A 27,144-nucleotide genomic window follows, 5' to 3' on the forward strand; every position below is an offset into this window, starting at 1 on the left:
TCTAGTTGCAAAGTCAAATGTGAGAAAGCTAGCAATGGGGAAGAATCTAACTCAACCATCATGGAAACTTTAGAAATAATGTAGATGGATTTTATTCAAATGTTGAAACATTTATATACATATATATATGTATATATAGTATTTGTTGTGACATGTATAGGTGAAAACCCATTTCTGTAAACAGGAGATATAGCCTCAAGAGTCTTTCTAGAATTTATCTCTAGATTTGATATCCCTTTGATTGTCAACTATGATGGTGATGACAAATATGCAGGATGGATGCCAAAGGCACAGTAGCTTCAATATTTTCACTGCCCCTATCACCCTTTGTCTATATTCTCCAAGTTTCTGTCCCGAACCCTCTTCTCTTCTCCCTCTAGGTTATTCTACCTGGTGGATGTCAGCTCCCAAAGATGCAATTATCATCTCCATGCTTATGATTCTCAGATCCACTATCCAGCCATAACCTGTCTCCTGATCTCTGTTGTTAATAGTATATAAATTGTTCTCCTGATAGAGTAACAAAATGGAATTTATAAAATAGCTAAAATTTGTGCTGTTTTAAGTGACTTGATGTGATGCCCTTAACCTTCATGAGTATGACTTAAAGAAAAATCAGACTTGGCTACTGAGATTTTAATTGTCTACAACTAATTATCTGATCTGCAACTGGTTGTTAACATTATCTTGAATTATTGTAATGTGCTGATGAATAATAGTCTCCTATTTGCAGGTTCATGCTGTCTTGACTAAAGAACCAGAAGAATCATTATTCTGCCCAAATTAGTGAAAATATGTCAATTAAAAACCATCACTGAAACTTAATTGGAGGGACCCACGTCAAGTTCCCATTGCTAACAGCAGAGTAAAATGCCAAGGGCAACTAATTTTTCTTCATGCAGTTCTCTAAGTTGTGTGTGAGGGAATATTTGTACTTGATTGTTGCTAAAAGCTAGTTGCTACTAAGTGATTAAATAGAATGGGGGCTGGTTATTGGTCCCTATCAATAGAAGGAGCACAGAAGGAGTAGAGACTAGAAACTATGGCAGTCGAGAAGCTATAGAGGGAGAAGAGACACCTCAACCCCTCATGGTAACCTGCGACCCCAAGGAAGAGGTAAAGACAACCTGACTCTAGGAGACAAAGTCTGAGCACACTTAACTTTACTAAGGATGCTTCTAAGAGTAGAAATATAGCAATTGTAATGCTGTGTTATTCAGTCATTTCAGTTGCATCCCACTGTTTGTGGCCCCAGTTGAGGTTTTCTTGGCAAAGCAAAGTGGGTCACTATTTCTTTCTCCACTAATTTTACAGATGGGGAAACTGAGGCAAACTGGGTCTAAGATCAGATTCACACTCAGGTCTTATTGACTCCAAGTCCCCCTCTCTATCTACTGCTACACATATTGCCCATACCTATGCTACTCTAAGTCATAAAGAAACACTTCTGTAAATAAGTCAACCTTTCATGTCAAATTGTAAGTTTCCAGAGGATAACTAAAGTGGGATTTAGGATCTTGGCTTGGTCCCATTTTTGTCTCCACTAAAACATAACTGATTATTGGGGTTTTATTTTATTTTATTTTATTTTCCTGAGGCTGGAGTAAAGTGACTTGCCCAGGGTCACACAGCTAGGAAGTGTTAAGTGTCTGAGATCATATTTGAACTCAGGTCCTCCTGAATTCAAGGCTGGTGCTCTATCCACTGCGCCACCTAGCTGCCCCCCAATACTCATTATTGAACTTCTTGTAATTTGCAGTTAATAAACCACTGTTTGGTATCTATGTTTAGGATGGGGTAGGAGGGAGGATCTAAGTAAGTGAGCCTGAATGGTATATTCTTTCTTAAAAAATAATAAACTAATATTTATATAGCACATGTACATATTGTCATTTATCTTCACAATAGATTATTATAGGAATTAACTTTTTCAGATGGGAAAAGTGAATCTAGGAGAGGTATCCATTATACCACTAGGAAACAAAAAGTAAAGCCAGTAAGTAGCTTATACTTTTAACAGGCCAATCTATTTTGTTTAGCCTTTGATGCCATAATTTCTAAGATCCACCTTTGCCATCTCCCCTCCCTGCCTCTAATTCTTCCCATCTGGGTTCTCAGAGAGAAATTTATGAGACAAAAAAGCTTAAGAGTTTCATTTCTGAAATAAGAACAGACTGCAAAGATCAGCAATATATACTATGTGGTCGACCAGCACGGAGAAGGGCGTTCCTAATGGCCTCGCAGACAGACGGGGCAGCAGCAAGGTGGGCTTCAGCCTCAAGGATGGAACATCGAAACAGGAGAGTCAGTAGGGCTATGGGGATCACCTAAGGGGGACAGGAACAAAGGTTGCGGTTTGAGAAGATACAGTCCAGGGGCTCACAGGAGGATAATGGTGGGAATGGAAATAGCAAGTTGGGCAGCAAGATAATGCTGGAAGTAGCAATCAGACCGTAAATATAAAAACTGATTTAAAATCCATTTGATAAGTAGCCCCAAAGAACCAGATGAGACCACAGGGCCTGGACCTTTAGGGAAACAATAATCTTCCACGGAGCTACAAATGCACATGTAGATCCATAAAACTCTTCTGATCCATCCCTAGTGAATGGGGCTGCCGCCCGGACTGGGAGTTGATAAGAGCAGCCCATAAAATGGCTCTTCCCCCTTTTCTTCTCCTTTTGCATTCACAGTCCTCTGGACAGCCAAACCAGACATAGTTAAGGGAGGTTGTGAGTGGAGTGGGGGGGAGGGTGCCAGGGCATAAGAAGTGAGTTTTCTTTTTCCTCTAGGAACCAAAAATGGTCACTTGAATGGAAAGTCCATTTTCAGGAGCTATAATCTCTAACCTGTCCTCCATAAAGTAAACAGAGAAGCAGGAGGAAGCCAGGAATTCTCTTAACAACCTTTCTGGGCAAAACCAGGCCAACGGTCATGTGCTTCTCCTGTGACATTTTTCACTCTTGAGGGAGCAGGAGAAAGAAAAAAAATTTCCCTTTTCTCCCTGCCCCCTGCTTCTCTTTGGTCCATGAGCAAGAACACAAAAGGAAGAGAAAAGGGGAGGAAGGGAAGAGACATTTCCCAGCTCTCTCTCCCTCCCTCCTTCTCTTCTCTCTCTCTCTCTCTCTCTCTCTCTCTCTCTCTCTCTCTCTCTCTCTCTCTCTCTCTCTCTCTCTCTCTTTCTTTTTCTCTCTTTCTCTCTCTCTCTCCCTCCCTCCTTCTCTTCTCTCTCTCTTTTTCTCTCTCTCTTTCTCTCTCTCTCTCTCTCTCTCTCTCCCTCCCTCCTTCTCTTCTCTTCTCTTCTCTCTCTTTCTCTCTCTCTCTCTCTCTCTCTCTCTCTCTCTCTCTCTCTCTCTCTCTCTCTCTTCCTTTCTTACAGATTTCACATATACACACACTTATCAGTCATCAGTCACCTTGAAGGTAGCCCCAATTTTTAAAGGACCAATTGGAGGGGTTCCCTATGTCCTCTTAGCAAGGGCTAGGGCCATGTGTAATTTCTAAGGGAGATGCTCAGCTAACAAGTCAGGTTGATTGGGGGAGTCATCAGGTTGACCAAAAGCTCCTTAATCAACCCTCTTACATAATGGATAAGAAAAAAAATTAGGGGAAGAAGTATGCTAGGGAGTAATACAAGAATCTGATACCTGTTCCTTCTCATGTGCAACTTGAATGTGTCAAGAAATAGGGGCTTCCCGGATCTCCTCTGATAGTTCTTGAGGGAAATGGATGGCCTTGAGTAGGCTTTCAATGCACTGAGCCTTGGGTTGTTCTGAAAACCGCTGCAGAAGGAAGGGAGAAATGTTTCTTAAAATTGGGAAGGAAAAAAAAGAAAAAAAAATTGGGAAGGAAGATGGGGCAGCCAGGTGGCTCAGTGGATAGAGGACCAGCCCTGAAGTCAGGAGGATGTGAGTCCAAATCCAGCCTCAGATACTTAATATTTCCTAGTTGTGTGTCCCTGGGAAAGTCATGGAACCCTAATTGCCTCAAAAAAAAAATTGGGGAAGGAAGACCAGAGGAAGGAAGGAGGGGAATTGGGTAGGAGGAAGTGACTAGAAAAATGGGCTGAGGTTCCAGATCCTCCATGAATTAAGCCCCACTCTTAGAGGAAATTTAAGCATAACCCCATGCCAATAAAGGTAAGATTAAGCAGTGGTATGAAATAATGGATTAAAATCAGCAACACATTCATATGTGGTTTTTCCGACTCCAAAAATATCTAAGTGCCATGTTCTACTGCTGGGATTTAAAAAGGTAATATGTAAAAAAGTTCTTGGCCATCCTTAAAGTCCTACATAAATTTTGTTATTACAATTAATAAGATTTTTTTAAAGGATGTCTCTCTCCAGTTACTTCTAATTCACCAAGAGGCAGTCGTTACTGATAACCAGTCTCCATGGCTCTTCTGGCATCTTCCCATCAATAAAGTTCTGAGTCTTAAATCTTCTGAGTCCCCTTCATAACCAATATAGTATATCTACATTCAGCATTAGCATTTGGGTATTTGTTACCCTTGGAAGGAAGACTTACTCCATTCAGAAATGCTTCCGACTAACAAAAATTCTAAGATTTCTAAAGATGAAGCAAAAATATTTTGATCATGGTTTAGATCAGAGATAAGTAATCTTATGGCCAAGTGCCAGTGGGTAGGACCTGAGGCAACTTCTGAAGAATTTCTACAAGTCCCCATAATATACACCATTTTTTTCTTTTTCTTGCCTTTCTCTCAGTTCCTTCTCCCTACTTTTATTTTTCTTATCCTTTTTCTCCTTTTTTTTCTTCTCCTTTACTTATGTCTTAGGTCTTCCAGTGATATGTCAGGCAACTAGGAGTATTATTTAGTCCAATTAGGATACAAATGGTTGCTTCCTAATCTAGATATTTCTTCCATCTTTACATTCCTACCTTACCTGTATCTAAGAATATCTTTCTTGTCTACATCCTCCAAAGGTCTATCTATCTCCAGATTTTTCTTTCCATGAAGCCCAGATATGCTTTCAATTGTCACCTCTATGTGAAGAATTAAAATTCAGTCTTCAGTTCTCATCTTTCTGCCTCATTACTTTATTTCTGTTTGTCTACAGGACTTTCTGTTGGATTGTCCTTCCATTTCCTTAAACTCAACATTCACCCTTGTCTAACCTTTCTAAGCTGGAGGTGGTCTGGGTATTGGTTAGTTGATTGTTGCCTTTCCTTCTCAAAGAGGACCAGAGGATTCTCTGTTAGAATCAAGTTAGTGTGTTTTACTGTGTTTGTAATAATGCTCTGCCACAGGTCAGACACAAATAGTCCCCATGAATATTGGGGGTGGATTCTCTGGTTTTGTGTTTCTTCTGAGCTCATTCAATTCTGCTTTGCTCATAGAGCACAACACCTCTTAACTGTTCTCATTTCCTACAATGCCTCTTCTTTCCATCCTTGTTTGTCTTTGATCTTCAAAGAGCACCATGACATCGGGGAGGGGAAGCCATGACCTGCAAGTGAGTTGGATTTAAGTGAAGCAGGGCAGTGCAAGGTCACCTGCCTCACTTCCCCTCCAGAGATATTTGGGTCCAGTGGCCAGATGTAGATCAGGACGATGGGAGATGGCTTTAGATGCTGTGGGAGACCTTGGCCTTTTTAAGCAAAGGTCTTTAACAGGTCTCAGTTTGATTGAGTCAATGATTAATTAGTAATTAAGGGTAGGTAAGAAATGACACAAAGAATGTCCTCTTTCACTCAGTCAAAAACAAAAAAAAATCATTCTGCTAGGGAAAGACCCTCAGGTATCTGGCCAAAATAGAAACATTTGCTATTTATATTCACTATGAGCCAATCAGCACGCAAACAATGACCAAGTAGGGCTTGACCTGGGACCTACTGTGGGTTAATCAATGACCCAGAGTGATTTGGGTTTAAGGCTTGGTTCTTAAGAAAGAAATCTAGTTGCTTGTTATTTATGGGAAGAGGTTAAGAGAAAGGAGGGAGAAAATTTTGAACACAAGCTTTTGCAAAGGTGAATGTTGAAAACTATTTGGCATATATTTGGGGGAAAAAGCTATTTTTAAAAAAAGAAAGAAAGAAAATAAAGAAATCTAAGTGGTAAACCCCAAGAGATCATGTAAAGGAAGAGAAGAAGAAAGCAGAGGGTGAGAGAAAGAACAGAGATGAGGGCCAGGGGAGAACTGTGTTGTCCAACTGGCCAATTTCTCTGAAGGCATCGTTTGTCATTACTCTCCTACTCAAGAAAGTACAGTGGCTTCCTGTTTCTGACTAAATCAAATTCAAACTCCACTCATTTCCAAAACCTTCTGTCATGTGTCCTTTACCACTTAAAATTTAACAAACCTTATTTTCTCTTACTCTCTGGGTTTATCTAAGTGTATCATTCTGTTAACATGCACATGGAGACAAGATTGTCTCTTTTTTATGTTTATACTTTTAATTTCATCTTTTTGTCTTTTAATCATAGCTAGCTTTCCTAATCATGTTCTCCACAGCTTACTAATACATGCCCTCTATTCCAGTTACCATTCCCCACACACTTCATGATCATTCCTGCTCCCATGCCTTTGTTCAGTGATCCTGACCTGTGAATGCTTTCTGATCCAAATACAAATTATACCCTCTCTTCTAACACCAATTTATCTTATCTTTCCCACAAAGTCTCTAATCTAGCCCAAACTGATCCCTTTCTCTTTGAACTACCACTGTGCTTAGAATTAATATTATACCAACAAAAAGTTTTGATTTATATATTTTAATTCTGTCTCTTCAGGCTATCAGGTCTCTGAAGACATAGAAATGTACTTCCATTATACCCCCACAAGGTCTAGATCAAAGTCAGAATCATTGAATAATCATATTCCTGAAAGAGACTCCATCTAGATTATCTGGTCTAACCTATGCTGTAAAAAAAAAAAATCTCTATAAAATATCCCCCAAAGGACAGCTAAAGGAAACAATGGATAGAATGCTGAACTTGGAGTCAGGAGGACATGAAATAAAATACAGTTTTAGATACCAACTGTATAATCTTGGGCAAGTCATTTAACTTTTATCTGCCTCAGTTTCCTTGTTTACAAAACAGAGACAATAAAAGTACCAATCTCTCAGTGTTGTTGATAGAATGATATATTTATAAAGTGCTTTGTAACTTTAAAGCACTTTAAAGTTATGATTGTATAACACTTAGCATGATAGCGAGCAAATAGTAGGTACTAAGAAGATTCAATTGATTCTTTATCATTTTTTATTGATCCTATTTATAATCAATTGATTTTGTTCTGTAACTGCCTAAATCAGGAATAGGGGCCATTATTATTTGAAAACATCCATGATACATATAAAATCATGAAAAATATAAATTATTAACTTAAAAAATTTAAGCAGTGGGAGGTTGTTGTACTTAGCTTTCAGCTCCTCATCATCTGTGGTTGCCTTGGCAGGGCCAGATCAAATGATTTCATGGGCCTTATGTGGCCTGTGGGCTGGACATTCCTCACCCCTAGCCTAAATCATGATTTCTTGTCTGAACTTTGTTCAGAAATTCAGTTGGCCTGTAAGGAATTAAGTTTAAAAATAGAATACTCCTGCTAACAATTGTTCTATTATTGCCTCAAAGAAATTTGCTCTTCTTGAGGAATGAAGGTGGACACCATGGAGTCTGGTCTAGTACCTTTATACCACCAAGTTATCCTTCAAAGATGTCTGAACCAACAAAAAATATTTCTTAGTCATAACAGGGCAGGAGGGAGTTGTTGCTAGTCTCTCATTCCCAACTTCCAACTAAGCATATTGTTCCTCATATATCAACTAAGTAGCCAATTATGTTGTCTTCAACCCCATGATATCATCTATCCTATTCTGGTCTTTGTTCTAACCTTATAAAAATTATCTCCAGGGTCCTTGGCTAAATAAGGCAGAGCCTTTTATCCATTCTATTGGTACATGGTGCCCCTTGTTATCTTGCTGAGAAAAAAATGTGCCTCAGGCTATTTTTGTTGAATTTTACTCAGATGGTGTATAATACTTTCTTATTAATATTCACCTTCAGAGAGAGTGCTAGTGAACTGAGTGCAGATAAAAACATAATTTTTAAACTTTATTTTTCTTGCCTTTTCCTAATGTAGAAATATATTTTTTCCTGATTTTATATGTATAATGGATGTTTTAAAATTTCTTACTTTCTCAATACCTGGAAGAGGGGTGGAAGAAGGGAAAGAATTTGGAACTGAAACTTAAAATTAAATTTTTTTTAAATAATTGCTTGCCAATTTGATTTGGACATCCAGTCTTCACTTTCAATGAGGGGAAACACAGCACCTCCCAAAATAGTTCATTCCATATTGGATACTTTTAAATGTTAAGAAATTTTTCCTGATGTCAAATTCAAATTTATTTCTTTGGAAATTGCACCCATTGCTCCTTGTTCTGCCCTTTGGAGCAAAAAACTTTTCATTAACAAAAATTAACATTTTTGAATGATGGTTTCTCTTAACACTGACACCCATGTGTGCACGTGCACATGCGCGCACACACACACACACACACACACACACACACATTTTCCCAACAATCTACATAGAGCACCAGCTCTGAAGTCAGGAAGACCTGAGTTCAAATCTGGTCTCAGAAAGGCAGAAACAAGACAAGAAGTACGTAGGCTGTCGGCCACCTAACCACCTTTTATGCTCACAAAGAATACCCTCGAATGCCCACTCTCATGGAATGTCTAGTCTTTCCCTCACCTGCAGCATAGCCAGTCCCCACCAGAATAGCTTGGAGTTGCGCAATCGTAGGTCCAACATATGGTTATGCAAGATCTTTCCACAAAGAACATGGGCTCCAGTACTCACTGTATTTAGCACCCACTTGGTGCTCAACTCACGTTGGAACTTCTGAACAGAAGACACACAAAGAAGGAAGCATTCATTAGTAAGAACAGGTGAACCATATCCTATGATCAAAAGAAAGTAGACCACAGATTTTATTGGGTCCTTTAGCAAAAGAATTTAGCTGATTCAAGACATCTTTATTTTTAAAAAAAAACCTGTTCTTAACCTGGTTTTTACCTCTTGTTCCATATCTGATCCCTGGTTTTTCTCAAGTAAGATACAACCTATAGTTGTCTCCTAATGGGGAATACTAATCATTCAATTCATTTCAATGCAGCAAATGGTTAGTTATGAAGGTGAAAAATTACATAGTACCAACTCTAAAGAAATTTATAATATAATGGTACTACCAAATACTTGTAAACACAAGTGATTGGCAGAGCCCAGATTTGACCTTGGGTTTATCGACTCAAAATCCAGCATGCACTCTACTAAATTACATTGCCCCAATTGCCCCCTCTCCCCAAAAATCTATAACTAAAGTCCAAATATCAGCCATAAAAATCTAGCATAATCAAATAATTCAGGTAATCACTTAGATTTTGTTGTAATGGGGCTTTCTATGAATATAGGATAAATCCAAAGACACAGAAGTTTAGTATGTCAGCATCAGATTTCATGTACAAGACTACATATTATAACCAGGTCTTTTGATAATAAATCTTGCCTTTTTTCAAATTTTTCTTGATAGAAGATCATGGTATAGCAATATATGTGTGTGTATGTGTGTGTATATATATATATATATATATGTATATATATATCAGTGTATTATTATTCCATAGCACATCAAACTTTTCAAAGCACTTAAAAAATTCAATGATAAACAACAATAAGTATTTATAAAAAGTACCTACTATGTGCCAGCTATTATAGCCAACATTACAGATACAAAAGCAAAAATTTAAACATCTCTTGTCTTCAGTGAGCTCATCTAGTCATGAGAAACAATGTTATACATGTTATCTACAGCACTGGAAAGTTAAGCTGCTTGCCCAGTTCATATTGTCAAGAATTGTCAGAAGAATGACTTGAATCCAGTTCTTCCTGGATCTCAAGTCAGAATCTTGATCCATTATGCCACATAAAATATAATAAATTCAAGGTTATTTGGCAGGCAGGGAGAGTTATTAGCAGCTCATGAAGTAAGAAGGTCAACTATTATTATCTCCTTTACATAGATAGAGTAAGAGAGGGATGTTACATAATTCATCAAAGGAACACAATGAACTAGAATTTGGGTACACTGATTAGTAGTCCAGGGTTCTTTTCCTTCTAACATTTTTTTTCAAAAGAATACAAATATAGAGTTTATAATTCTAATCTCCACTAGCTGTAGGAGTTGGATTATTGTATTGACATGGGGAAGAAATTTTGTCCTTTGACGTCGCTATTATTGAACACAAGAAGAGGAGGAAGCAATGCATTTGAGATCAGAAATAGCTATAGAATTGGTACCACTACTAGTTGTATGCCTTAAAGAGATTTTTTAAAAAGAGGAGAAAAAAGGAAATATGTGCTAAAAACATATTATCAGCTCTATTTATCGTGGAAAAGAACTGGAAACTAAGGGGATGTCCATCAATTAGGGAATGGCTGAACAAGTTTTGACAAAATAAACATGATGGAACACTTGTAATATAAAAAATGATGATTGAATTGTTTCAAAGGATACTGTGAAAACTTGTATGAACTGATGAGGAATGAAAGTGAAAAGAACTAGAACAACTTATTCAATAATAATCTGTAAAGACAATCAACTTCAAAAGTCTTAGAAACTCTGATTAACACAATGACAAACCACAATTCCAGATGATTCATTTTGAAAACCCTCTGATAGACCAACTAGGTGGTGCAGTGAATAGAACACTAGGTCTGCAATCAGGAAACCTCATCTTAAATGAATTCAAATCTGGCCTCAGACACTTAGTAGCTATGTGACCCTGGGCAAGTCGCTTAACCCTGCTTGCCTCGGTTTCCTCATTTGTAAAATAAGTCAGAAAAGAAAATAGCAAACTACTCCAGTATCTTTGTTGAGAAAACTCCAAATGGGATCTGAAAGAGTTGGATATGATTGAAAATGACTAAACAAACAAACAAACAAACAAAAAACAAGCATAACTGGGTTCAAATCTTAACTTACTATCTATACTATTTCAAGCACTTTGCTAAACACATCTGAACCTCAATCTCCTCAATTACAAAATGATGATAACATCAAGAAAAATTTGTAGCTCTAAATCTTTGATTTAACGATCTTTGTTGTCCTACAAAACATGACTCAATCATTCCCTATTAGAGATATGGTTCAAACCATATTAACAGCTTTTTAAAAGTATTCAAGATTACTAAAAACAGAGAAAAGCAAATTAAAACAAATCTGCAGTGTTGTTTTACTATAAATTAAGAAAGATAAAAAATATTAGTTGTGGATATACAGAAAAACAGAACTGCTCATTGCTGGTGAAGATAAAATTTTGTCTAGCTATGTGAAAATCATATGAAATTATACAGTAAAAGTTTCAAAACTGTCCATAACCGTTAACCTTATGATCCTACCCCTAGATTTATACCTCAAGGAGGCTGTAATGAGGGAGGGAAATTTAAAAATATGTATAATAGCATTTTTTCAAGCTTTTCAAATATTTTCAGTCAAGTCTGATTCTTCATGATCCCATTTAGTTTTTTGAGTTTTTGTTTTGTTTTGTTTTGCAAAGAAACATAGTAGTTTGGCATTTTCTACTTCAGCTCATTTTACAATGAAGAAACTAAGACAAACAGTTAAATGACTTGCTCAGGGAAACAAAGCTAGTAAGGGTCTGAGGTCAAATTTGAACTCAGGGTCCTTAGTGAGATGGAACCTTGAGTTACACAATATCAATATAGCAGCATAGTAGAAACACATACAGCTTGGCTTCCCTAGCACACCTCCTCCAAAAAGATCTAGAAAATTCACTGAACCTAATTTTGATCAAGAAACCCAAGAAATAAGTAATTTTCCCAATCCAGATCTGGTTAGGGAGAGATCTGAGGACACTAGAGATGGGGTTTGGCCAGGAATGTGGAGCAATGCAGAACATTCCCCAGGGACTGAAAGAAGGTTGAAAGTGGACATACGAGCAGAAAGAAGTATTTGAAGATCCTTCATTGTAGGGTTTAGAAACAGGTGCCATCTGGCAGCTGTCATTCAGTTCTGGATCACTAACTTCAAGATGGACTGAGGAGGAAACTTGCAGGAAAAGGGTGGTCATATTTGGAGCTAGCTGTGTCCAGAGATAAGAACAAATTCAGAAGCTAAGCGTGATTGTGTAGCTTGCCCCCAGGAGCACAGAGGGACTCAGTTCGAGCCTCCAGATCAGGCTGAAGCCTACAATGGAATAGCAGGTCCAGAATCCCAGACCTGCGGTTTGATTATTCAGAACCCACAAAGTTTCCCAGGTGATAACTGGCTGAGTCCAGCGGCAGTTTATTGAAACTTTCAGCCAAGAACATACTGACAAAGGTCTTGCTCAGATAGTTCAGAGTTCAAACAAACAGAGTAAAAACAAACTTCACCTAGCTCTCATCACTTTGTGAACATCGAAGCCTTGTAGGTTCCTAGTCTGAATTGTCCCTGTGATCCAAGAAGAACTATGCTCAGAACCCCAAGAAAGCAGCAGAAGGAGCCAAGAAAATAGAAGCTCACCCAGACATTTTCCTCAGAAAGCATGCAGACCCTCAATCTAAAATAAAGTGTCAAGAAGTAGGCGGGGAGGGAGGATTCTGGGAAGGTGGTGGAATACGTTGGTAAATTTCACGTTCTCCCGATTTCCCCCACAAATAGAACAAATTTGCACCTAAGGGCAAACTTAGATTGGTGAAAATTGAGAGGACTTGGGGCAGACAGGGGTCCCCCAGTTACAACCCAAGAGGATCCAAAGAAAAACTTCAAACTGGGATTCAGTATTCAATACAAACACCTCCAGGCCAGTTCTGCAGAAACATAAAGTAGGGAGCCCAGGGGGGAGTTGGCTTTGGCTGGAGCCTCTATAGGAACCTCAGAAACTTTCACCTCCTGGATTCTTTGTGGAGTTGGGGTCTGATTCCAGGAAGATTGAGTGAACCTTGGCTAATTAGGAATGCTAGGCCCAGCTGTGCTACAGAACCTAGGCCCTGGTCAGGAAGGAACCAGCACCTGGTGAGTGCAGAGGCAGTGGGGCAGGAATGCTGCTGGCACCAGAGGGTAGAACTCTTGGTTTGGGGTTCAGAGGGGAAAGCTGAAGGCAAAATCACCATCCCCACACCAGCATTAGAAGTGTTTATGGGAACAGAGAAAACTGGGGTTCATTTTCCAAAGAGAACGCTAAAGTGAAAAAGGCTTCTGCTCCAAAGAGTAATGTGAAATGGCTCCCTACCCAGAGAGAATTTATAGAACTCAAAAAAATTTAAAAATCAAATGAGAGAAATTGAGGAAAAACTAAAAAAGAAAAAGAAAAACCATCCAAGAAAAACAAAATTATGGCAAAAAACGTTAACTAACTAGAGAAAAAAAAAAGATACAGAGTCTCAAAGATGAAAATAACTCTTTGAAAATTAGAACTGGGCAAGGGGAAACCAGTGAAGTTATAAGCAGATTATAAAGAATGAAAAGATAGAACAAAATGTGAAGCATCTTATAACAAAAACAACAGATCTGGAGAGTAGATCAAGAAGAAAAGATATAAGAATAATTAGGCTGCCTGAAAGTTGTGACCAAAAATAGAACCTTGACACAATAATGCAGAAAATAATTCAAGAAAATTGTCCTGGACAAAATAGTCAGTGACTATAGTAATCTAGTGTTTGACAAATCCAAAGACCCCAGCTTCTGGGATAAAAAACTCACAATTTGATAAAAACTGCTGGGAAAATTGGAAACTAATATGGCAGAAACTAATCATTGACCCATACCTAACACTGTATACCAACATAAGGTCAAAATGGATTCATTATTTAAACAGAGAGATGATATTACAAGCAAATGATAAGAACAAAAGATAATTTTCCTCTTAGATCTGTGAAGAAGGAAGGAATGACTAAAGGAGAATTGGAGTTCATTATTGAACACAAAATAGATAATTTTGGTTATATTCAATTAAAAAGTTTTGTACAAACAAAACTAATGCTGATAATATTACAAGGGAAGCAGTAAACTGGGGGGGGGGGAAATGTTATATCCAAGGGTTCTGATAAAGTCCTCATTTCCAAAATATATAGAGAATTGACTCAAATTTATAATAATTCAAGCATCCAATTGATAAATGGTCAAAGTATATGAACAATTTGAAGAAATTGGAACTATTTCTAGCCATATGAAAAGGTACTCCAAATCATTATTGATCAGAGAAATATAAATTTAGACAACTCTGAGGAAAAAATAATGACAAATATTGGAGAAGATGTCAGAAAACTGGGACACTGATACATTGTTGATGAAGTTGGGAATTGATCCAACCACTCTAGAAAGCAATATGGAACTATGCTCAAAGAATTATCAAACTGTGCATACCCTTTGCCCCAGAAGTGTTTCTACTGGGCTTATATCCCAAAGAGATTTTAAAGGAGGGAAAGGGACCTGTATGTGCAAACATGTTTGTGGCAGCCCTCTTTGTAGTGGCCAAAAACTGGAAACTGAGTGAATGCCCATCAATTGGAGAATGGCTAAATAAATTGTGGTATATGAATGTCATGGAATATTATTGTTCTTTTTTAATTTTATATTTTATTGTAGCTTTTTATATGCAAAACATATGCATGGGTAATTTTTCAACATTGACCCTTGCAAAACCTTCTATTCCAACTTTTTCCCTCCTTCCCTCCCCTAGATGGCAGGTAGACCAATACATGTTAAATATGTTAAAGTATATGTTAAATACAATATATGAATACATATTTATATAGTTATCTTGTTGTGCAGGAAAGATCGGATTTAGAAAGAAGGTTAAAAATAACCTTAGAAGAAAAAAACAAAAAATGCAAGCAAACAATAATAGAAAGAGTGGAAATGTTATGTTGTGGTCCATACTCATTTCCCAGTGTTCTTTCTCTGGGTGTAGCTGGTTCTGTTCGTTCCAGATCAATTGGAACTGATTTGGATCCTCTCATTGTTGAAGAGAGCCACATCCATCAGAATTGATCATCATGTAGTATTGTTGTTGCTGTATACAATGATCTCCTGGTTCTGCTCATTTCACTCAGCATCAGTTCATGTAAATGAAATGACCAGCAGGATGATTTCAGAGAGACCTGAAGAGACCTACATGAACTGATGCTGAGTGAAATGAGCAGAACCAGGAGATCATTATACATGGCAAAAAGAAGACTTATACAATGATCAATTCTGATGGATGTGGCTCTCTTCACAATGAGATAATTCAGGTTAGTTCCAATGATCTTGCAATGAAGAGAGCCATTTACACCGGAGAGAGAATTGTGGAAATTGAGTGTGGACCACAACATAGAATTTTCACTATTTTTGTTGTTGTTTGCTTGCATTTTGTTTTCTTTCTCATTTTTTTCTTTTTGATTTGATTTATCTTGTGTAGCAAGATAATTCTATAAATATATGTGCCTATATTGAATTTAACATATGTTTTTTACCATGTTTAACAAATATTGTCTTACTTGACATCTAGGGGAGAGGGTGGGAGGGAAAGGGGGAAAATTGAAACACAAGATTTTGCAAGGATTAATGCTAAAAAATTATTCATGCATATGTTTTGAAAATAAAAAGCTTTAATTTAAAAAGGGGGGAAAAAAGAAAAGAAAATTGTCCAGGAGTGACAGAATGAGGAGAAAGTAGAAACAGAAAAATCCACATTCACCACTTCAACAAGATCCTTTGTGGAAAACACATAGGAATATTAATGCCAAATTTTGAAACCCCCAGATCAAAGAGAAAATTTTGCAAGAAACAAGAAAAAACAATTCAAATGCACTGGAACTACAATCAGAATTATGAAGGATTTATCAGCAGTAAAAAGACTGTAGGTCCTGGAATCGTATCTACCAACAACCAAAAGAACCAGGTCATGCCCCAAAATATCATATCTAGAAAAATTATCTTTAATATTGAATGAAAAAAATAAATATTCAGCAAACTTGCATATTTTTAGGACTTCCTAGTAACCAAATCTGAACTTAATAGAAAATTTAACATATAAGAGCCAATATCAAAGCTCAATTTCAAGGAACTCAACATGGACAAATTTTTTGTTTTTTAATATGGGAAATGTTTATCATGTGTTTAAGATTGGCATCAACAATAGAGTAGTTCGAAGGAAAGATTGGGGCAGTTAAGATAAAAATCGCAATCATATACAAATGAGGTGCAGAAGAAGAATAGATACAGAGGCAGGGAGGGAGGAGGAAGACTCATAGTTCTGAAAACCTACTCATGGATTAAATAGGCAACACTGCATATATATCATGAAGGGTATAGCATCCTTCAAAATGTATAAAGACATAAGTGAGGAAGGATGGGTGGACAAGGAAGCAAATGGTGAGGGAAAAAGAAAAGAGAGGTATCCATGAATGGGGGGAGATTTAGTAACAGCAAGGCAAGTTAAGGAGCAGAATTAAAACAAAGTGTCATCAGGGATAGGGAATATATGTATATATGTGTATGAATATATATCTATATATTTATCTACATAAATATATCCTTTCTTAATTATAGCCTGCTTGTCAGAGGGATGAAAGGCAGAAAAAAGGAATAAAGTAAAAAAGGTACACAACAGAGAACAAAAGAACAATTTACAAGGAAGTAAAGAAAAAATGGACACTCATAAATATAATTTCTTCCATTAATATACATACTTTCTTGAACCCATCCTCCCTGATGTTCAGCTGGGCACATGACAATGTTTTCTTTTGTTTTGTATTCCTTTTCTGTTTTTCTTTTTTCTTATTCTTTTTTTTTTTAATAAAACAAATTTTTTAAGGAAAAATAAGCAAACAATAAAAACAACAAAAAGAATCCCACCATAAAGAGCCATTATAGTGATAGGGAAATATAAGACAGAAGCTCAGAAGAAAAGAATGATTCAAAAATATCTACAAGCAAAGGACAAAGGTTCAGTCGGGGGGCTTAGGTATAAGACCAGTCAGGATATTTGGAAGAGATAAAGCAAGAGTTGTTTGTTTGTTTTTAAGCTAAAAATTATTATTTTTTAAACCAAAAAAGAACAATAGAGGAAAAAGTGGAGAAAGAAATGAACCCACAGATAAAAAATGTGAAAAAAAGAATCAACAACTTAGAACAATAAAATATTACCAAGGAAAATAAGCCTGAAAATTAGAATTACTAAATTAGAAAATTGGAATAAAAATTAATAACTCCCTGAGACATCAAGAAATATTAAAATAAAGTAAAAAATTGAATAAATAGAAGAAAATGTAAAGTCTCTCATAACAAAAACAACTGATCTGGAAAACAGATTAAAGAGAAAAAATATTAAGAATCATAGGACTACCTAAAAGCCATGACCAAAAGCCAAAACAAAAATTGATGCAGATGTATTTCTTAAAATATGATAAAATAAAGATATGAATAGAAATGGAAAAATATATGTAAAAGATATTAATAAAAATGAAAATAAAATATGATAAAATGAAAGAAAAAATGCCTAGATCTCTTAAAACCAGAGGAAAAAGAAATAAAAATAATTTACCTGTTAACTTCTAAAACCTCCAAATGAAAATTCTCAAAAATAATATAGCCAAAATCCAGATCTCAGAGTCAAAGGAAAAAAATATTGCAAGTGGATAGAAAGAAGAAATTTCAGCATCAAGGAACCAAAAGTAAGTATCACGTAAGATGTATCAGTAATCACTATAAAGAACCAGAGTTTGGAATACAATATTCCAGAAGGCAAAAGATTTAGGCTAACAACCAAGGATAGCTCATGCAGCAAAACTGAGTGCAATCCTATGGGAGGAAAACAGAACTTTATTTTTTTTTTTCTGGGAAATATTTATTTATTTATTTTTTAAATTTATAATTTTTTTCCACAGTATATATGCATAAGTAATTTTTAAATAATATTATCCCTTGTATTCATTTTTCCAAATTATCCCTTCCCTCCCTCTATTCCTTCCCCTTGATGACAGGCAATCCCATACATTTTACATATGTTACAATATAACCCAGATACAATATATGTGTGTAAATACCATTTTCTTGTTGCACATTAAGTATTAGATTCCGAAGGTGTAAGTAACCTGGATAGATAGACAGTAGTGCTAACAATTTACATTCACTTCCTAGTGTTCCTTCTCTGGGTGTAGTTGTTTCTGTCCATCATTGATCAACTGGAAGTGAGTTGGATCTTCTTTATTTTGAAGATATCCACTTCCCTCAGAATACATCTTCATACAACATTGAAGTGTACAGCGATCTTCTGGTTCTATTCATTTCATTCAGCATCAGTTGATGTAAGTCTCTCCAAGCCTCTCTGTATTCATCCTGCTGGTCATTTCTTACAGAGCAATAATAATCCATAACCTTCATATACCATAATTTATCCAACCATTCTCCAATTGATTGACATCCATTCATCTTCCAGTTTCTAGACACTACAAAAAGAGCTGCCACAAACATTTTGGCACATACAGGTCCCTTTCCCCTCTTTAGTATTTCTTTGGGATATAAGCCCAATAGCAGCAATGCTGGATCAAAGGGTATGCACAGTTTTGATAACTTTTTGGGCATAATTCCAGATTTCTCTCCAGAATGGCTGGATTATTTCACAACTCCACCAACAATGTATCAGTGTCCCAGTTGTCCCACATCCTCTCCAACATTCATCATTATTTGTTCCTGTCATCTTAGCCAATCTGACAGGTGTGTAGTGGTATCTCAGAGTTGTCTTAATTTGCAGAAAATAGAACTTTAATAAAATAAAAGATTTAACAAGCACTACTGATGAAAACACTGATGAAGAGTAGAAAATTTGGTATACAAAAGAGTCATGGAGAAGTGTAAAAAGGTAAACTAAACAAGATTAAATTGTTTACATTCTTATATGGTAAAATGATATATCTCAGAACTCTATCAAGAGTCATTGAGGGAATCTATTTAGACAGAGGACTTAGTCTTGATTGTTGAATTTTAATGATCTTTTTAAAAAGGTAAAGGAGAGAGGGAATACATGGGAACTGGGATGAAAAAGGGAGAAGAAAAATGGAGGAAATTAAAAATGGGGAGCACAAGTAGAATCTATACAAAGAGGAAAGAGCATCTCATCTGAACTGGTCAAAAGAAGGGAAAAATGCATATTCATATATAGTTGGGTATAGAAATGTATTTCACTCAAGAGGAAAACAGCAGGAAAAAGGGCTAAGAAAAGTAAGGAGTAGAATAAGAGGGAGGGCAGATTAAAGAGGGAAAAAAGAATACCAAAAAAGGGATAAAGGAAAATTCACAATACACAGTCATAACTATGAATTTTAGTGAGATGAACTCATACATAAAATGGAAGAGAATAGTAAAATAGATTAGAAACAAAATCCAGCAATATGTTGTTTACAAGAAATGAAAAGTAGGGGGAAAAAAGATACACAATCTATCACACTTGGGCCATACTCCAAACCTGTCCACCTTAGTAGGTTGATAGGTAAGTAGTAGGTGTGGGACACAGTATACAGCTACAGAAAGAGTGCCAAGATTGTAGCCACAAGATCCACCCTTCAAATCCCACACCTTCATCTACCTTCTCTGAGCCTAAGTTTCCCAGATAAAAAATGAAGTGGGAGTAGGTGACCTCTAACTTTCTTCTAGTTCTAGATCTATAATCCTATAACCCTAAAGTTTGTGCTCGGCTGATGGGACCTTCAAGAACCTAGTGATGAGACTTCAAAGGATGACTTCAGTAAAAGAGAGAGTTGGTGTTCAATAAACACATATATTAATACAGTTGCAGGCACCTTCAGGTGTTGTGTCACCTGTGTCACAACAGCCTCTTGCCTTGGAAGTTCATTCTGCCTAGTGATCTAGAGGAAAAAGAATGTACCCAGCCTGCCTTACTGTCACATTCCCAGAAGTGGCGCAGGACAGTGTTAAATTACCAGCTTTCTACAGATGTGGAATTCATTGTCAAACCAAATACTGCCGAGGAAGGTCAACCATGATGTATCAATTAGTGCAGATAAAGCCCCAATCTGGGAGCCATGAAGACCTGCCACATGTACTCATGAACCAGCTCTGTGACACTGGGTAAATCACTCAACTTCTCTAAACTTCAATTCCATCAGTTATAAAATGGGAAAAAAAATATCTACCTCACAGGGTTATTCTGAAGATTGAAGGAGATAACACAAATATTTAAAGCACTTTGCAAACCTTAATGAACTACACAAAACTGAGCTAAATGACTGATTTTGCTTAATTTTTTTCATTATAAAAGTAGAGTAAATGTGAGGAGATGAGAGGTAAAGAAGGAATGTCTGTGATACTTTTAAAATAATAATATAATACATTTTTAAGGGGTAGCTAAGTGGCACAGTAGATAGAGCACCAGCCCAATTGCTTCAGAAAAAAAATTAGTAAAATTCATTTTTTTTTAAATTCTTGCCTTTCAGCCTCCCTCCTTGAGCAGTTTCTTTATCTACATTTCTTTTACTGAGAACACCACAGCATGATGGAGGGGCAAGAATGACTAGGCACATGAACTCAAGTCCAATGTTTGATACTCGGGATCATAGAGGTGAACTGGAAGGTAGCCCAGAGACCAGCTACCCAAGCCTTTCACTTTATAGTCAAGGAAAATGAGGTAAGAGACTTGCCCAACCTCACATAAGTAGAATTTGAACCAAAGTTACTAACTCTAAAACCAGAGCTCTTTATTTTCTGAGACAATTGGGGTTAAGCCCAGGATCACATAGCCAGGAAGTGTTAAGTGTCTGAGGCTGGATTTGAACTCAGATCCTCTTGACTTCAGGGCCTGTGCTCTATACCAGAGCTCTTCTGTATTTTTTACTAATACTGGGATCATGGGCAAAATCACTTTACTTCTCTAAATCTCCATTTCCTTAACTGTAAAATGGGAATAATAATATTTTACTACTTGCTTCACAGAGTTTGAAGAAAATATTCTCTTTGAGCAATATATAAGTAAGAATGATTGATGAACCTGGATGAAGTTACCCGCATAGTCAAAGAAAAGCAGGGGCCATGTGATGCTGATCATGCATGGAAAGAGCTTTTTCAGTGAGGACTGAGGATAGAAATGGAAACAGGATAAGTATGGCAGACATGGGATGCTCCAGCCATGCACTTCCCATCACCCCCTCCCGTCTCTCCTGTTTCTCACTGGTAAGTACTGTCCCACTGTGCTGTGTGCCAGGACTTGGATATTAGGAGTCTTCTTCTTCACCTGCTCCACCAACATTTCCACTTCTGTGAGGTTGTCTAGGACAGAGGGAGAAGGGATCAAAACCTAAATTCTCTTTGGGGAGAATCAAGTGAACAAACTGTGTATGAACTTGGGGACTACCCCCCAAATGATGCAACATGACTTTATGGTCCCCTGGTTTTAGGGGGCTTCTGTTCTAACAATAAGTCAGCAATCCTAAATCTTCTGGCTTTGGAATCTGCCTCAGGAGTTCCCACATTCCCAATCTGAGAACAACAATCTGTCTGATTCTGAACAGACCACTCCTCAATCCATTGCTGACTGCCAGATAGCTTCTGGCCTCAGGATGGTCCCAAGAACCAAACTCCTGAGACAACAGGGATAAATCTTTTCAGTGATAACCAAATTCTGGAGATCACGCCTAAGGAATAGAATTAGAAGGTTAATGATAGAAAGTGGATAAATGTGTCTCCTTGCTTCTGTTTCTTTGCTGAATTCTCTTAGAATTCAGTCCTCTTGTGATACTGTAAAATTACAATAAACTGCCCTTTGGCTAAGGAGATGGGTTCAAGCCTTCAAATTTCCTTTGAGACACCTCACATGATCCCAAATTTTGGGGGTCCCCTTCCAAACCGCAACACAAAGACCAAAGGCCAGATTACCATAAAACTATACTGCATGGAGGGTACAACCACCACTCCTTCTACCCTCTCCTCCCTACGAATCCCCTCTCACCATCCAGGGTGAAGATGAAGAGCACAGTGTTCTTTTCAGTGAGGGATGGCAGGATAGAAGTGAGGAAATCTTCTCCGGAAAAAGAGAACTGTGGACCCTGAGGTAGAAGGAAAAAAGAGGAGAAATCCAACCACATTTCCCCCAAACCTTTATGATTCCTAGCTTCTATGTCTCCTTCATCCCCCTGGCCCCAACCACTCCCAGTTATCTCTGTGGCTTTCTCTCCTTCTCCTCCCATAGTGAGTCCCTCCTTTTCCTCCATTTCCTTGGAGAAGCTTTGTTATTGGGCCTTCATTCCTCCCCCAAGTCTCCTCCTGACTTCCCAGACTTCAAAGCCATGTCCCCAAACTATGTTCTCTTTAAGATAATCACTCTAAAACTGTGTTCCCTTTTGAGCTGTGATCCCTTTTGGAGTCAGCCCCTCCTGGGGAAGGCATATCCCCCTAGATAAGTTTTCTTGGAACATAGTCCCATCTCCTGCTTTTCAATCCTTTTGTGAGTTGTTTGCTGCCATTAGAATCTAAGCTTCTTAAGGGCATGATCAGCCTTTGGTTTTGTTTGCACCTGTATCTGCTTCCCTTGGCACAGTGTTGTCTCATTGTAAATGCTTAATACAGGCCAGTTGCCTTGCCTTGCCCAAAAACCCTTCACTCTCAACAAATTCCAATACCTCCCCATGGACTCTCCTGACATCCCCTGGGTTTTCCCAGGGGCCACGACTCTTCTCAAGCCCATCACTATCTCTCCAATTTTTATCTTCCCCAACAGCTTCCAACCTGGGCCACAATTTCCTCCTTCTGATTAAACATGTCACTATGATCACCAATTAAGAAGCCTCGAACATCTTGCAAATCTAATAAGTTTAGAAGAGAAACAGTTATTTGTATCAGATTTTTAAAGATTGTCATAAGAGCATGAAAGCATATGAACATAGGGAAGGGAGCAGACTTCAAGATCTGAGACTTGGGACTGGAATAGGATCAGAAAACAGGGATCCAAACCTGGAAGAAAATGGGATTTTAGGGAGAGATACCTAAGGGTACTTGAAACTTGGACTAATACAGTTAGAGAATTGGATTGAGTTAGGAAGCAACTATTAGATAGAGGCTTCAGGTTAGATAAGGGTAGGAGAAATGTTGGGTTAGGAGTCCCACTGAATTGAGGAAAGAAAAGTGTTGAGATGAAGAGGTAGATGGGGTTAGCAAGGTGGGTCAGAGAGGCAGGCTGGACTGGGACCCCACCTGCACCAAAAGTGTGAATGCACTCCACTCCATCCATGATGGCAATAATACCTAGAGTCTGCCAACCAACCAGGTACACTCGACCCTTCTTCTGCAGACTGGAAACAGTGTCAGAAATTAGTAGAGTTATTTCAAAAGTTAGAAAATTTGAGAACATATTGAAGGGGGACGGAAACTGTTCCCTTTAAGATTATCATTCTGAAACTGTTTCCTTTTGATCTGTGATCTCTTTGGAGTCTCCCCCAGATAAATTATCTTTCAGGAATGCCAGAGCCTTTGATTCAATTAGAAACCCTGGTCAAAAAGCACCCCTTTGAAGTGTTGTTAATACCAATAGGAGATCTGGGCTGGATCTTGATAAGCATCGGAAACCTTAGCTTCCTGAAGCCTCAAGACTCCTTTTTAAAGGGTAATGAAAACTCACTCTTTGTAGAAGGTCCAAAGCAGCTTGCCTGCCCGCTGAGAAGGCCTTCTCTTCTCAGTGCCAGCCTCCATTTCCTTAATAGGACTTTGCTGCTAAAGAAGTCAGTCTCTTAGCAGAACTGGCTTTGTGTTCAACAATAAACTTTCATTTTTATCAATTAATAATTTGGGGTTTCATGAATTCTTTTATGAAGAACCTTTGTGCTAAACACAAAAATTTTAACAATTCTCTGACTGCCACTAACCTCATCATTCTCATCATTATCACTATAGAAAAATTCAGAAAGAGAGAGAGATGAAGAGAGACAGAGACAGAGAGAGAGAGGGAGGGAGGGAGGAAGAAAAGAATAGAGGCAAGGAGGAAGAGAGAGAAGGAAAGTGCTAGCCAAGCACAGAAGAAACAACCAAGGCTTCCCCCCCCCCAAAAAAAAGAAGAAACCAAAAACAGATTACTATCATCCAAGAAGAGAATAAGGAAGGACTTTTATAACACCCACCCCCTTGTAGATTCACAGTGCTCCCCTTAAATTTCTATTGTTCCTGATTCACACCACTTTAGCCCTGTCCCATCATCACCTGGTGCTTGCCTGCTTCATCAGTGTTGCAATCTTGGGGCCTTGGCTGTAGGTGACTTTATGTGTTCGTTCAAATGTTCTTAAGATCTCTAGGAGACAGCTAGGAGAAGTGAAAGACAGCTCCCTTCTAGCTCTAGAACGCCCCAAAGTCCCCAGGCTCTGCCTTATCCCTAAGAATGGAATCCTTCCCGTAGGGAAGCATGATTTCCAAATAGATACAGAAATCTAGACCTTAAAGGAGTACATTGGTCAGGCTGACAACAGGAAGAGCAGAAGAAACCTTGGTAGATTGCTAGCTAACAGAGAGGATACAGAGGAACTTCCTGGGAGGCTGGGAAGCAGATGGCAGAGACCTTTGGAAACCCATCGTTGGATGCTGAGAAGGTGCTGATCCCACCTCAGCACCTCCAAGATACCCTTACAAGTAGAGATATGGTCTAAAACCACTCTGAACCGTCTGGCCTTGATCTTGAGTCCTTCTAGGTCAAAAGTCTCCCCCAGAAATTGGATTCATTCTGGATACTCCATGGGTTCGCGTCTGCCCCTAAATAGGCCCTATGTTTGGGTTAGGGTCTCGGGAATCCTGAGGAACCTTTGGAACCAAATCAGGTTCTGCAGCTCCCCAGAGGGAGCATTATTCATTTGAATAGAATGAGCTGCATGAGGTCCAGGACTGTATTGTCTTTGGGTCCTTAAAACAGTACTTTGGTCTGGAAGACATTGACTATGCAGGCCTTGGGTTGAACTGAAGGCGTGCCTGCCATCTTGCTTTCCAAGCTCTCTCTTGGGCTTCGCTTGCCCACTCCTCTGTTTCTTCCCTCCCCCACCTTCCCTCCGGCCCCTCCTGAGCCTGGCTGGCCCTGCCCTGCTGCCTACCTGCGTAGGGCTCCCACGTCCCTCTCCACAGTGTGGTGAGCTGCCAACAGCAGCATTTCCAGAAGGATCTTGGTAGCACTTCCTCCCTTCATTCTGGAGGAACCACTGAGTCCTTCGGGCTGAGGGGAATAAGATGGGGAGAGGTAAAAAACAATCAAAACCCCAATTGACCGGGAGATACTAAAGGCACTTTTCCCAGGAGAGAGGGATGTCAGGGTGACCTGAGGTAGCCATTTCAGCCAACCTTGCTGCCAAAAGAAAGAACTGGCAAGATGAGGGTGGGAGGTAGGCGGAAAGGGGGAGGAGAAGGCAGAGTGGTCAGAAAATCCCAAGTTCTCCAGCTCCCCACCACCACCACCACGAGACAAAACTGCGCTTCAGGGCAAGCAGAGAGGGGTCAAAAACCCGGACAAGTCAGCCAGAATGGCTCCCTCCAGGGCCACTGGAGATAGAGTGGGAAACGCCTCTGGGCTAGCTCCCTGAAACTTCCCCAGAGACCCCTGGAGTTAGCCTGGTTTCTCCCCCAGCTACAGGCACTTTCATTTCCCAGAACTGGGGGAAATCCAGGGTCTGAGCAGGGTGGATTGAAGGAACCTCTGCTGATAAGGAACAGGGGGCCCAGCTGTGCTGCTAAGAGGCTGCCAGGGAGAAAAGGAACCAGCACCCTCTTGGTGAATGCAGAAGCAGTGGGGAGGGACTGCTGGCCGGGGACAGGGGAGAACTCAAGGAGAGCCTGAGACCAAAGGCACCCATTGCTCCCACTCCCACTGTAAGACTAGAGGTGTTTGCACCAACAAGAGCTTACTTAAAAAATAATTAGCAGGCAAAGGAGAAATAACTCAACCATAGAAAGTTAATATGGGAAAACCCAAGTTAAAAAAAAAACAAAAAAAAACAAAAACTCTCTTACCTCACAGAGTAATACTGAATAGTTACCTGCCCAAAAAAGACTTTAAAAAGCAAATGGGAGAAACTAGGGGGGAAATAAGAAAAAGAAAAACAAGAAGATTATGAAAAGAAAGTCAACCAACTGAAAAAGGACATCTAGAATCTTAAAGGGAAAAAAAAAAAATGACTCTTGGAAAAGTGGAGGGGCAGCTAGATGGTATAGTGAATAGAGTACTGACCTTGAAGTCAGGAGAACCTGAGTTCAAATTTGGCCTCAGGCACTTAATACTACTTTTTTTTAATTAAAGCTTTTTATTTACAAAGCATATGCATGGGAAATTTTTCCAACTTTGACCCCTGTAAAACCTTTTGTTCCAAATTTTCCCCTCCTTAGCTGTCAGTTAGTCCAATACATGTTAAATATGTTGAAATACATGTTAGATCCAATATATGTCACATATTTATACAGTTATCTCGCTGTAAGAAAAATCAGATCAAGAAGGAAGAAAAAGAAAAACGAAGAAAAAAAAAACAAAGTGCAAGCAAACAACTACAGAGAGAGTAAGAATGCTATGTTGTGATCCACACTCTGTTCCCACAGTTCTCTCTCTGGGTGTAGATGGCTCTCTTCATAACTGAACAAGTGGAACTGGTTTGAATCATTTTGTAGACACTTAATACTTCCTAGCTGTGTGACCCTGGGCAAGTCACTTAACCCCAATTGCCTCAGTAACAACAACAACCAAAAAAAAAAAAGCAAAAGAAAATTAGAATTGGGCAAGAGAAGCCAGTGAAAGAGATCAATAAATAACAAAACAAAATATAAAAAATGAAAAAATAGAAGAGAATGTGAAACATCTCATAAGAAAACAACAGATCTAGAGAACAGATTAAGAAGAGAAAACATAAGAATAATTGGATTACTTGAAAGCCATGACCAAAAAAGTCCTTAAGTGATAGAACATGAGGGAAAAGTTGAAATAGGGAAAAAAAAATCCCCACCAATCACCACCTGAAAGAGATTCTACAAGGAAAACATATAGGAACATTATTGCTAAATTTTAAAACCCACAGATCAAAGAGAACATTTTACAATTAACAACAACAAAAAACATTCAAATATGCTGGAGTCACAGTTAGAATTATATAAGACAGCAGC

At 38.4% G+C, this 27,144-nt stretch overlaps 2 protein-coding genes across 2 annotated transcripts in view; both read right to left on the reverse strand.

Annotated features, from left to right (window-relative positions):
* Positions 1-27,144, reverse strand: part of ZNF512 (zinc finger protein 512) — a 143,132-nt gene that overhangs the window by 71,672 nt on the left and 44,316 nt on the right. The window lies entirely within an intron of this gene.
* Positions 2,184-27,144, reverse strand: part of GCKR (glucokinase regulator) — a 34,914-nt gene continuing 9,953 nt past the window's right edge. The window contains 10 exon segments of the mRNA XM_074284748.1: positions 2,184-2,327; positions 3,648-3,782; positions 8,730-8,879; positions 21,026-21,109; positions 21,206-21,303; positions 21,983-22,079; positions 22,759-22,835; positions 23,224-23,321; positions 24,223-24,321; positions 25,098-25,216. Of these exon segments, the coding sequence (XP_074140849.1) occupies positions 2,184-2,327; positions 3,648-3,782; positions 8,730-8,879; positions 21,026-21,109; positions 21,206-21,303; positions 21,983-22,079; positions 22,759-22,835; positions 23,224-23,321; positions 24,223-24,321; positions 25,098-25,216 (1,101 nt within the window).

Source organism: Sminthopsis crassicaudata, chromosome 2 (assembly GCF_048593235.1).
Source record: "Sminthopsis crassicaudata isolate SCR6 chromosome 2, ASM4859323v1, whole genome shotgun sequence".
Taxonomy (NCBI): Eukaryota; Metazoa; Chordata; class Mammalia; order Dasyuromorphia; family Dasyuridae; genus Sminthopsis; species Sminthopsis crassicaudata.